This window comes from Eucalyptus grandis, chromosome 7 (assembly GCF_016545825.1).
Source record: "Eucalyptus grandis isolate ANBG69807.140 chromosome 7, ASM1654582v1, whole genome shotgun sequence".
Taxonomy (NCBI): domain Eukaryota; kingdom Viridiplantae; phylum Streptophyta; class Magnoliopsida; order Myrtales; family Myrtaceae; genus Eucalyptus; species Eucalyptus grandis.
Genome location: NC_052618.1, coordinates 18298352 through 18312545, shown reverse-complemented (window position 1 = coordinate 18312545; position 14194 = coordinate 18298352). Strand labels below are relative to the sequence as shown.

General features: G+C 36.0%; 1 protein-coding gene across 1 annotated transcript in view; it reads left to right on the top strand.

Moving 5' to 3' along the window:
* The window catches only part of LOC120286448, a 28526-nt gene extending 15587 nt beyond the window's left edge, over window positions 1-12939 (top strand). Inside the window, exons 2-5 of the mRNA XM_039317543.1 lie at window positions 500-949; window positions 1211-1465; window positions 10450-11412; window positions 12115-12939. Coding sequence (XP_039173477.1) covers window positions 500-949; window positions 1211-1465; window positions 10450-11412; window positions 12115-12939 — 2493 coding nt within the window. The remainder of the gene's footprint in view (window positions 1-499; window positions 950-1210; window positions 1466-10449; window positions 11413-12114) is intronic.
* Window positions 12940-14194: the final 1255 nt, after the last annotated feature.

Genomic DNA, 14194 nt, shown 5'->3' with positions numbered 1-14194 from the left:
GCCCACCGCTATTAAGAAATATTGTCCTTTTTTTTTTTCAAATATTTTATATTGCCTTGTGAACCATCCTTTGAAAATATGGGGAGACTAATATGTGTCAAAACATAAACAGAATAGCTTTGTTTGTCTTATTGTTTTGTGTGGTCTTCCATCCTTTGGTATGACCTTTGCAATATGAGGAAGCATTCATCTAATGAGATGGCCACAATTGATAGATCAAGATTGATAGGACTATCGTTTCTTCCATTTGTTTCCTTGCATCTCGTAATTTTTCTTTACCGCAATTAAGAAACTCATAATTTGATTTCAAGGTTGAAGCAAGCAACTACTTCTATACTGCCACTTTTGATGGATGATTAGTTGGTTTTTTAATCTCAATCTCTTCATTATTTACTTTCTAATGATGACACTCTTCCTCACTCAAGCTCTTCTATATATAATGGAACTTTATGAACTTTTAATCTATAAGAATCACTAATTTCGCGAGCAAATACTGCAGGTTGCATTTCCTAGCTTGGAGACATTAGAAATTGGATGCATGGATAATTTTGAGATAATATGGGACAATCAAGTTGCTGCGGATTCTTTCCACAAACTAAAATCGCTTGAGGTGTGGAGCTGCAATAAGCTATTGAACATTGTTCCTTCTTGCATTCTTGGATGGCTCAAGAGCTTGGAAAGTTTGGAGGTAGGATCATGTGATTTGCTTGAAGTTGTTTTCAAACTTCATCCACTGGATCCTCTAGATGGACATCCTATTGTTGATTTGCCATTAAGAAGGCTAGTGTTAAATAGATTACCAGAGCTAAAGTGTATATGGGATAATGAACAACATAGTCAAGTCAAATTCCAGTATCTCCGTTTTGTTACAGTTTTTAGATGCAAGAGCCTCACCTCTCTATTTCCAGCCTCAGTAGTAGTACATCTAACCCAACTTGAGGAATTGGAGGTACGATTATGTGATTCGCTTGAAGTTGTTTTCAAACTCCAGCCACTAAATCCTCTAGATGGACATCTTGTTGCTGATTTGCCATTAAAAAGGCTAAAGTTAGATGGATTACCACAGCTAAAGTGTGTATGGGATAAGGAACTCCATAGTCAAGTCAAATTCCAGTGTCTCCGTTTTGTTACAGTTTCTGGATGCAAGAGCCTCACCTCTCTATTTCCAGCCTTAGTAGTGGTACATCTAACCCAACTTGAGGAATTGAAGATTGATGAATGTGGCATTGTGGAACTTATCAAGAAGGAAGACAGAGGAGTTCCTAGGTTTGTGTTCCCAAAGTTAACCTCCCTCAAGCTTCAATATTTAACAGAGTTGAGGTGCATCTACATCGGAAAATATGTGTCACATTGGCCAGCATTGAAGACCCTGGAGATGTGTGGCTGTGACAAAGTGGAGATACTTGCATCACACCCTGAGAATGATATGCCATTTGATAAACAACCTCTCTTCTTGGTAGAAAAGGTATGACCCATGATTATTATTATTATTGTTATTATTATCATTTTTGCTTTGATGGTGAATATTGGAAGTCATGATTAATTGTTATGCTAGCCAACTAAATAATTAAAATTAACGAAAAAAAAAGTTGTACTAGAGACAAAGCATAATCGCCGAAGCCCCCCTTTGGTTAAAATTGGTTGCGTTAAGCATAATCACGGCACCATAAAATCTAGATAAGTCAAAGTAGAGTTACTATTCAAATTGTGATTTTAAATTGAAATGAAGAATTTAAAGTAGAGTCACTACATATACAAAAGTTGGATAATTAATCTTCAATGAGCTCAATTGTTAACTCTCAAAATTGTGGGGTAACTATATAGTGAAATATTTTGTGATATAGTCATTGAACTTTTATTTAATCACCTAAGGCAATATATTTTCATTCTTTATAATATATGCACTTTGACAAAAAAATCCAAAATTTTCCGGCGAACTATCGATGTGCAAGACACGTGGCTAATTTTCTAAATGGGCTACTATTTCCACTTCACTACCAAATCATCACCTCACTGGAAAATCTACTATAATTATTTAATAGAGTCACTAAAAACTCGCAAGACGATCATTCTCCTTTTCTTGTACTTTCCACTCATCTTGCTTCCAACAAGAATTCCTCTTTCTCATATGTGATTGCCTTGTTCGAGGCCATGGGTCTTAATGAGTTTTAGCATTGCAATTTAGCAAGGTAACGCTGCCTAATGTATATTTCTTTTGATGAGTTATGTAATTTTCTCTCAATATTACAACGATTTTATTTATATACAGCTATATATAATCACACTATGTCATATAACATTTACAATTATGAAGTTTTAAATGTTATAAAATCCCTATGTTTTACATAATACAAGTTATGTCATATGAATGAGATACAATTTTATTATTTACTCGTGTTAAAAACATATTTTGATTTTACATAAATGAAAGATTCCACGTCTGCACAAACACATGAGAATCCTGCTAATTACCTAGTAATTGAAGAAAGAGGAATCATGCAAAGGAGTCTTGGGTAGGCATATAAGGTTATTGAGAGAAGTATTATGATCATTCTGAAGCTTTCGCGTTAGCAATTGTCTTCCAAACGTAACTAAATATAAGTACTTTCTATCAAAATAAAAATTAAAAATTTGACTAGCTGGCAATTTATGTTCATCTGACAACGCTATATTTTTGTAAATTTTGCCACAAACATACGTATATTAAAGTTCATATCAATCTGTGTCATTTTCGAATTTTTCAAATAATCATTTACAAATATGTTAATTTGTATAATGAATTGTCAGCCCTTTCAATTCTTATATTTTTATATATAAAATTCTAATAGTTCTCATGGGCATGTACAAGCTTTTGGGTACTTTGAAACTCAATGTATGTATAAATTTCGTAATAAACACAAATAACATTACTCAAGTGACGAAAAAAGAACATGCTACCGTCTTGTTAATATGATAGAAATGTTTGTTAAGTCATAAGGTATATTATACACATCTCCAATATTCTCTTTTAGAGTCAACACTTTTGGAGTCATTTCTAAAATCAATATATCGTCAAAGTGAGCTAAAAAGAAATTGTAAATATTGGACAGTTTTATCACAACACAAACCTTATTAAGAAGTAGACTATTAGGAAGTAAGCAAAATTGCATTAAGAGAACATATAAAAGGAATAGAAAAAAAAAAAAAAAAAAAAAAAGAGGAGAAATTCAAATCATAAATGCACGCATGTGGAAGGGAAAGTAATAAAAGAAATAAGAATGAAATAAAAACATGAGGAGAGAGAAGATCGCAAAAGTTTGACATGTATACACACATATTCATGTATATCTTCTTTTCTTTTACAATTTTTTTCCTGATGGAAGGGAGCTCTTGCTTTTAGCTTAATCATACATTTAGAGCCCCAACTCTATCTTAAATGCCAATATGCGCAATTTAGTTTTTGCTAATTGCTCAACCATTTTTATGGAGGAGGTGGTGATGATATTGTTTTTTTTTTTTTTGTTTTTTTTTTTGTGCCGAAGGGTTGGTTGGGTTGAGTGCGGGCACTGTGTTGGGGTGGTCGACAAGTCAACATTTGTGAATTTAAGGTGACCCTGGGGGTTTTCATTCCCCTACTCCGCGAGCCTACGTGATCGTGCTCGTTTGGGTCGAATCCCGGGGATATTCGAGTAAGCCGCAAAGCATAGACAAAATCTAAGCCGTTGCGCCGTGTGCGCCCCGACGCCCTTTGATAGCGCTAATTGACTGCTCTCGAGTGCTCTAGGGTGCACGGGATTGTCACTCATGTGGGGGTGGGGGTGGGGTGGGGGAGGGGGAGGGGTGGGGTCGTCACACTTCGTGATGCTTTTTTTGAAAGTGGGGACTTTCCATGATGGGGCGGGAGGCCATTGGCGTAAAGGTAGAATGGGTAGTGGGAAAGTTGCTAATATGAACAAATCAACCACTATTACTTTATTGAAGTAGCCTGATTATCGCGGAGAAACAACACAACCAAACATGTCAAAATTAAGGCCCACCGCGATTAAGAAATATTGTCCTTTATGTTCATCGAACAACGCTATATTTTTGTTAATTTTGCTACAAATTTACATGTATTAAAGTTCATATCAATTCGTGTCATTTTCGAATTTGTCAAATAATCATTTATGAATATGTTAATTCGTATAACAAATTGTCAGCCCTTTCAATTCTTATATGTATATACAAAATTCTAATAGTTCTCATGGGCATGTACAATCTTTTGGGTACTTTGAAACTCAATGGATGTATAATAACATTTCTCAAGTGACAAAAAAAGAACATGCTACCATCTTGTTAATATGATAAAAATGGTTGTTACGTCATAAGGTAGATTATACACATCTCCAATATTCTCTTTTAGAGTCAACACTTTTGGAGTCGTCTCAAAAATCAATATATCGTCAAAGCGAGCTAAAAAGAAATTGTAATTATTGGACAGTTTTATCACAACATAAACCTTATTAAGAAGTAGACTATCAGGAAGTAAGCAAAATTGCATTAAGAGAACATATGAAAAGAACAAAAAAAGAAGAAGAAGAAGAGAAATTCCTATCATAAATGCACGCGTGTGGAAGGGAAAGTAATAAAAGAAATAGGAAAGAAAGAAAAACATGAAGAGAGAGAAGAACACAAAAGTTTTGACATCTATACATGCATATACATATATATCTTCTTTTCTTTTACAATTTTTTCCTGATAGAAGGGAGCCCTTGCTTTCAGATTAATCATACAGCTAAAGGCCCGATCCTATCTTAAATGCCAATCTGTGCAATTTAGTTTTTGCTAATTGCTCGACCATATATTTATGGAGCAGGTGGTCATGATTTTGTTTTATGTTTTATGTTTTTTTGTTTTTTTGGTGTCGGGTGGGTTGTTGGGTTGAGTGCGGGCACTGTGCTGGGGTGGTTGACAAGTTAACATTTGTGAATTTAAGGCAACCCTAGGGGTTTTCGTTCCCTTGCTCCGCAAGCCTACGTGATCGCGCCCGTCTAGGTCGAGTCCCAGGGATATTCGGGTAAGTCACAAATCATAGACGCAATCTAAGCTGTTGTACCACGTGTGCCCCGGCGTGCTTTGACAGTGCTAATTGACTGCTCTTGCGTGCTTTGGGGTGCATGGGATTGTCACTCACGTGGGGTGGGGGTTGGGGTGGCTGGTGGGGGAGGCGTCGTTTCGGCACACTTTGTGGAGCTGTTTTGAAAGTGGGGACTTTCCATGATGTGGCGGGAGGCTATTGGTGGAAAGGTAGAATGGGTAGTGGGAAAGTTGTTAATATGGACAATCAACCACGATTACTTTTTTGAAGTAGCCTGATTATCGTGGAGAAACAACACAACCAAATGTGCCAAAATTAAGGCCCACCGCGATTAAGAAATAGTCCTTTTTTGTTTTCAAATATTTTATATTGCCTTCTATCCTTTGAAAATATGGGGAGACTAATATGTGTCAAAACATAAACGGAAGAGCTTTGTTTGTCTTATTGTTTTGTGTGGTCTTCCATCCTTTGGTATGACCTTTGCAATATGAGGAAGCATTCATCTAATAAGACGGCCACAATTGATAGATCAAGATTGATAGGACTATCGCTTCTTCCATGTGTTTCCTTGCATCATGTAATTTTTCTTTTCCGCAATTAAGAAACTCATAATTTGATTTCAAGGTTGAAGCGAGCAGCTACTTTTGTACTGCCACTTTTGATGGATGATTAGTTGCCTTTTTAATCTCAATCTCTTCATTGTTTACTTTCTAATGATGACACTCTTCCTCAAGCAAGCTCTTCTATATGTAATGGAACTTTATGAACTTTTAATCTATCGAAATCACTAATTTCGCGAGCAAATACTGCAGGTTGCATTTCCTAGCTTGGAGACATTAGTAATCAGAGACATGGATTATATTGAGATAATACGGGACAATCAAGTTGCTGCGGATTCTTTCCACAAACTAAAATCGCTTGAGGTGTGGAGCTGCAGTAAGCTATTGAACATTGTTCCTTCTTGCATTCCTGGATGGCTCAAGAGCTTGGAAAGTTTGACAGTACGATCATGTGATTTGCTTGAAGTTGTTTTCAAACTTCAGCCACTGAATCCTCTAGATGGACATCCTATTGTTGATTTGCCATTAAGAAGGCTAGTGTTAACTAGATTACCAGAGCTAAAGTGTATATGGGATAATGAACAACATAGTCAAGTCAAATTCCAGTATCTCCGTTTTGTTACAGTTTCTAGATGCAAGAGCCTCACCTCTCTATTTCCAGCCTCAGTAGTAGTACATCTAACCCAACTTGAGGAATTGGAGGTACGATTATGTGATTCGCTTGAAGTTGTTTTCAAACTCCAGCCACTGAATCCTCTAGATGGACATCCTGTTGTTGATTTGCCATTAAGAAAGCTAGTGTTAAATAGATTACGAGAGCTAAAGTGTGTATGGGATACGGGACTCCATAGTCAAGTCAAATTCCAAAGTGTCTCCGTTTTGTTACAGTTTTTGGATGCAAGAGCCTCACCTCTCTATTTCCAGCCTCAAAAGTGGTACATCTAACCCAACTTGAGGAATTGGAGGTAAGATTATGTGATTCGCTTGAAGTTGTTTTCAAACTCCAGCCATTGAATCCTCTAGATGGACATCTTGTTGCTGATTTGCCGCTAAAAAGGCTAGAGTTAGATGGATTACCAAAGCTAAAGTGTGTATGGGATAAGGAACTCCACAGTCAAGTCAAATTCCAGTGTCTTCGATTTGTTACAGTTTCTGGATGCAAGAGCCTCACTTCTCTATTTCCAACCTCAGTAGTGGTACATCTAACCCAACTTGAGGAATTAAAGGTACGATCATGTGATTTGCTTGAAGTTGTTTTCAAACTCCAGCCACTGAATCCTCTAGATGGACATCTTGTTGCTGATTTGCCGCTAAAAAGGCTAGAGTTAGATGGATTACCAAAGCTAAAGTGTGTATGGGATAAGGAACTCCACAGTCGAGTCAAATTCCAGTGTCTCCGTTTTGTTACAATTTTTGAATGCAAGAGCTTCACCTCTCTATTTCCAGCCTCAATAGTAGTACATTTAACCCAACTTGAGGAATTGAAGATTAATGAATGTGGCATTGTGGAACTTATCGAGAAGGAAGATATAGGAGTTCCCAGGTTTGCGTTCCCAAAGTTAATGTCCCTCGAGCTTCAAGATTTAACAGAGTTGAGGTGCATCTACATTGGAAAACATATGTCTCATTGGCCAGCATTGAAGACCTTGAAGATTTGTGGTTGTCATAAAGTGGAGTTACTTGCATCACACGCTGAGAATGATATGCCATTTGATAAACAACCTCTCTTCTTGGTAGAAAAGGTGTGACCCATGATTATTATTATTATTATTATTTTGCTTTGATGGTGAATATTGGAAGTCATGATTAATTTTTATTTTAGCCAACTAAATAATTAAAATTAAGGAAAAAAATAGTTGTACTAGAGACAGAGCATAATCACCGAAGCCCCCCTTTGGTTAAAATTGGTTGCGTTAAGCATAATGACGGCACCATAAAATCTAGATAAGTCAAAGTAGAGTTACTATTCAAGTTGTGATTTTAAATTGAAATGAAGAATTTAAAGTAGAGTCACTACATATACAAAAGTTGGATAATTAATCTTCAACGAGCTCAATTGTTAACTCTCAAAATTATGGGGTAACTATATAGTAAAATATTTTGTAATATAGTCACTGAACTTTTATTTAATCACCTAAGGCAATAAATTTTCATTTCTTTATAATTTATGCACTTTGACAAAAAAATTCGTAATTTTCCGGTGAACTATTGATGTGCAAGACACGTGGCTAATTTTCTAAATGGGCTACTATTTCCACTTCACTACTGAATCATCACCTCACTTGAAAATCTATTATAAATATTTAATAGAATCACTAAAAACTTGCAAGATGATCATTCTCCTTTTCTTGTACTTTCCACTCATCTTGCTTCCAACAAGAATTCCTCTTTCTCATATGTGATTGCCTTGTTCGAGGCCATGGGTCTTAATGAGTTTTAGCATTGCAATTTAGCAAGGTAACACTTCCTATTATATATTTCTTTTGATGAGTTTTGTAATTTTCTCTCAATATTCCAACAATGTTATATATATATAATCACACTATGTCATATAACATTGACAATTATGAAGTTTTAAATGTTATCAAATCCTTATGTTTTACATAATACAAGTTATGAATTTAGCCTTTTTTAATTCAAAAAGGTAGATTCATATGAAATGAGATTCAAAGTAATTAATTACTTGTGTTAAAAACACATTCTAATTTTGCATAAATGAAAGATTCCACGCTTACACAAATGCGCGAGAATGATGCTAATTACTAAGTAATTGAAGAAAGAGGAATCATACAAGGGAGTCTCTCAGCTTTTGCTTATTGGGTAGGCATATAAGTTATTGAGAGAAGTATTATGAGCATTTTGAAGCTTTCACGTTAGCATCTGTCTTCCATGTATCTTCCAAACGTGACTAAATATAAGTACTTTCTATCAAAATAAAAACATAAAAATTTGACTAGCTGGCAATTTATGTTCATCTGACAACGCTATATTTTTGTTAATTTTGCCACAAATTTACGTATATTAAAGTTCATATCAATTTGTGTCATTTTTGAAATTTTCAAATAATCATTTACAAATATGTTAATTTGTATAATGAATTGTCAGCCCTTTCAATTCTTATGTTTTATATATAAAAAATTCTAATAGTTCTCATGGGCATGTACAAGCTTTTGGGTACTTTGAAATTCAATGGATGTATAAATTTCGTAATAAACACAAATAACATTACTCAAGTGACGAAAAAAGAACATGCTACCATCTTGTTAATATGATAGAAATGTTTGTTAAGTCATAAGGTAGATTATACACATCACTAATATTCTCTTTTAGAGTCAACACTTTCGGAGTCATTTCAAAAATCAATATATCGTCAAAGTGAGCTAAAAAGAAATTGTAAATATTGGACAGTTTTATCACAACATAAACCTTATTGAGAAGTAGACTATCAGGAGAAATTCCAATCATAAATGCACGCGTGTGGAAGGGAAAGTAATAAAAGAAATAAGAATGAAAGAAAACATGAGGAGGGAGAAGATCGCAATAGTTTGACATGTTTACACACATATACATATATATCTTCTTTTCTTTTACATTTTTTTTCCCGATGGAAGGGAGCTCTTGCTTTCAGATTAATCATACCTTTAAAGCCCCAATTCTATCTTAAATGCCAATATGCGCAATTTAGTTTTTGCCAATTGCTCGACCATTTTTATGGAGGAGGTGGTGATGATATATGTGTGTGTGTGTGTAATTCTATCTTAAATGCCAATATGCACAATTTAGTTTTTGCTAATTGCTCGACCATTTTTATGGAGGAGGTGGTGATGATGTGTGTGTGTGTGTGTTTTGTGCCGGGAGGGTTGGTTGGGTTGAGTACGGGCACTGTGTTGGGGTGGTTGACAAGTCAACATTTGTGAATTTAAGGCGACCCCGGGGGTTTTCATTCCCTGCTCCGCGAGCCTATGTGATCGCGCTTGTATGGGTCAAATCCCGGGGATATCCGGGTAAGTCGCAAATCATAGATGCAATCTAAGCCGTTGCGCCATGTGCGCCCCAGCGCGCTTTGACAGCGCTAATTGACTGCTCTTGAGTGTTCTGGGTTCTAGGTTGCACAGGATTGTCACTCACATTGGGGTGGGGGTGAGGGAGAGGGAGGGATGGGGTTGTCACACTTTGTGGTTCTGTTTTGAAAGTGGGGACTTTCCATGATGGGGTGGGAGGCCATTGGTGTAAAGGTAGAATGGGCAGTGGGAAAGTTGCTAATATGGACAAATCAACCACTATTACTTTATTGAAGTAGCCTGATTATCGCGGAGAAACAACACAACCAAACATGCCAAAATTAAGGCCCACCGCGATTAAGAAATATTGTCCTTTTTTGTTTTCAAATATTTTATATTGCCTTATGAAAATATAGGGAGACTAATATGTGTCAAAACATAAACCGAAGAGCTTTGTTCGTCTTATTGTTTTGTGTGGTCTTCCATTCTTTAGTATGACATTTGCAATATGAGGAAGTATTCATCTAATAAGACGGCCGCAATTGATAGATCAAGATTGATAGGACTATCGCTTCTTCCATGTGGTTCCTTGCATCTTTCAATTTTTCTTTACCGCAATTAAGAAACTCATAATTTGATTTCAAGGTTGAAGCGAGCAGCTACTTCTATACTACCACATATGATGGATAATTAGTTGCCTTTTTAATCTCATCTCTTCATTATTTACTTTCTAATAATGGCACTCTTCCTCAAGCAAGCTCTTTTATATGTAATGGAACTTTATGAACTTTTAATCTATTGGAATCACTAATTTCGCGAGCAAATACCGCAGGTTGCATTTCCTAACTTGGAGACATTAGAAATCAGAGACATGGATAATATTGAGATAATATGGGACAATCAAGTTGCTGCGGATTCTTTCCACAAACTAAAATCACTTGAGGTGTGGAGCTGCAGTAAGCTATTGAACATTGTTCCTTCTTGCATTCTTGGACAGCTCAAGAACTTGGAAAGTTTGGAGGTACGATCATGTGATTTGCTTGAAGTTGTTTTCAAACTTCAGCCACTAAATCCTCTAGATGGACATCCTATTTCTGATTTGCCATTAAAAAGGCTAGAGTTAGATGGATTACCAAAGCTAAAGTGTGTATGGGATAAAGAACTCCACGGTCAAGTCAAATTCCGGTGTCTCCGTTTTGTTACAGTTTCTAGATGCAAGAGTCTCACCTCTTTATTTCTAGCATCAATAGTAGTACATCTAATCCCACTTGAGGAATTGGAAGTACGATCGTGTGATTTTCTTGAAGTTGTTTTCAAACTTCAACCATTGAATCCTCTAGATGGACATTCTGTTGCCGATTTGTTGTTAAAAAGGCTAAAGTTAGATGGATTACCAAAGCTAAAGTGTGTATGGGATAAGGAACTCCATAGTCAAGTCAAATTCCAATGTCTCCGTTTTGTTACCGTTTCTGGATGCAAGAGCCTCACTTGTCTATTTCCAGCCTCGGTAGTAATACATCTAACCCAACTTGAGGAGTTGGAGATTAGTGAATGTGGCATTGTGGAACTCATCAAGAAGGAAGGACCAATTCCCAAGGTTGTGTTCCCAAGGTTAACCTCCCTCAAGCTTGAGAATCTTATAGAATTGAAGTGCATCTACACTAGAATACATGCTTTATGTTGGCCAACATTGAAGAACTTGGAGGTGCAGGGCTGTAACAAAGTGGAGATACTTGTTTCGCAACCTGAGAATGAGATGCCTCTTCATAAACAACCATTGTTCTTGATAGAAAAGGTATGACCCAAGATTATATCTTTTGCTTTAGTGGTGAATATTGGAAGTGATGATTAAGGTCGCAACCAAGCATCTCATACAAGTAGCTATACATATTAAGATTTAAGCTACATGACTCTCCTCGAATCAATAGAACTATTACGGCATGGAAACATTGTATGTTCTTCAAATATTGAATCAAAATTCTTGTCAATGTCTGATGTAATGCATAACGTTAATTTGTTAAAAAAAAGGTTTAATTTAATTCCGATGGTTCAATTCTCTCTTAACTATCATGAAGATTTAAAATACGTGACATGGGGTGTGATATTACGGAGTTGTAAGTGTGTTATCTAAATTGGACTATGTAAAGATGGCTGATTTTATGATAAAAACAGAAAGATGTGATGTTTTTGTTCACATTAATCTCTGAAATTTGTGCAATTATGGTTATAATTGATGGAGAAGTTATTTCACAAGGTATGTATCTACAAAAATGGGAATATAGGGATTTACTTGAGTTCAAATATGGGTATAACGTCAAATATAAAATATTGGTGATAATGTCTATTCCATGAACTCACATGTCATTCCATTAAGTCACATGAGACTCAACATCTTAAGAAGTAGTTATCGAGCATGATATGTAGGGGCATATATCATAATACATGAATACTCTTTTAATTAAGATGGTTTTAGATCATAATTTGACTAATTTCTCAGGGCGCATTCCCAAATCTGCAAGAGTTAAAATTGGATTTATCCGGAGGGATGGAGATATGGCATGAGTATTTTCATGATGGAGAATTCTTCAGCAAGCTTAGAGTTCTCGAGCTTCATCATTTCTCAAAGGAATTTGCAATATCCACATGTTGTTTTGTCCAGAGCTTAGCCAACTTGGAAAAACTTGTTGTGCGCGAATCTTACCAAGAAGAGCTGAGAATCAATATAGAAGCCATAGCAAGTCCAAGTCATGAGCCAGAAGTAATATTACCCTTTTCATTTCAACATTTGAAGACCCTAGAAATGTCAAATTGCAACGGATTATCTCCATACATAATATTACCATTTTCAGGATTTTTTCAACACCTCAAGACTCTAGATATGTCATTTTGTGATGGGTTGTCCAATATATTCACTCTGACAATAGCTAGAAATTTGGTGGAACTCACAAAATTGAGGATAATTAATTGTAAAATGTTGACGGAAGTCATTTGTGACGAGGAAGGTGAGGAGGGGCTTGTGGTGGCTTTCAATCAATTGAAGTATATTGAACTTGATGGGTTGACAAGGTTGAGATGTTTCAGCTCAATTAAATACACTTTGATGTTCCCTCTCTTGGAAGATGTCATAGTGAGTGGATGTCCCCGCATAAAGTTCTTCTCTAGGGGACCAATAGAGGCGCCAAAGTTGGAAAGAGTACAAGTATCAACAAGAACAACAAAAGCATGGTTTTGGAAGGAAAACCTCAACATCACCATCCAAAATATGTTTGAAGAAATGGTATGCATCGATTACCAAATTTTGTGCAATTCACCAACAGAGTAATTTCTATTTGCTAACTAGAAGTTTACATTAATGATGCTTTTTCTAACAGGAAATGGTTAGTGGACTAAAGTTTATACAGCTATCTGAGTTCCCCAAGCTGATTGGAAAATGGCACGACAAACTTAATCCCATCAAGCCATCTTGGCAATTAAAATCATTGATGGTGGATAAATGTCCATCATTTATTAATGCTATTCCATCCAAATTGATGCTTCTTTTAGTCAATATGACAAGGTTGCAAATTTGTGATTGTGAGTCTCTAGAAGAAATATTCGATCTTGAAAGGCTGGTGGGTTTGGAAAGCACTTTGATGATACCTTCCTCCATGACTTTGGACTTGGTGAATCTACCAAAGTTGAGGCGACTATGGAATAAAGATCTTCAAGGGTTGCTGCCCTACGATTTTCTATATTATATAACCCTATATAATTGCAGCAACTTGAGACATGCTTTCAATACATCGATGGCTCAGTGTCTTGCCAATCTAAGTCAGGTGGAAATAAAGGAGTGTGATAGGATGGAAGGAGTGATTGAAGAGGAGGAAGGGCAGCGAAGCATGCTGGAGAAGATTACATTCCCGAATCTTAAGAGGATGAAGCTAGAATGCTTGCCCAATTTGACTAGCTTCCTTTCGGGGAAGAATCAAATACTAGAATGTCCCAACTTAATAGAGTTGACCATTGCCCATTGCTCCAAGATGAGTAGTTTGACCAAACAATCCTTGCTAGAGATTGACCACCATAGTCCTTCACTTTTCACCCCACAGGTCAGTCCTTTATTCTTAATCCATTGCTTTTGATTTTTAGATTAGTTATCTTGTCAAATGGAAGTACCAATGGAATGCTAGTGCTTTGCATGAAACAATTTTAGTGCTAGAGCAGTGCAATGTCCACTTTTTTTCTTTCATTTGTTTTTGCCTCTAAATCCTGGACACGTAGTATCAATCAAGGATAAAAAAATTGGTTACCCATTATAGGCTTAAAGATTTGTAGTTAAGTGTCAACAATACCCAATAAAACTTAATAACTATAAACCCATTTACAAATTGGTTAAACCGAAATCTTCCCAATCAATGAAATCACAAATCAAGAATTAGTTCTCTTGAATAAGGTAAAATGAAAACCAATTGCATGTTCAACTTAAAGCAAATAAATCGAAAATTTGTTACCTTATAAATTAATTGCAAGCAACGTTTTGTCTTTTGATATTCAAATTGAGGGAACTTTCCAAGAAGTCATCATGGCAACTTCCCAAA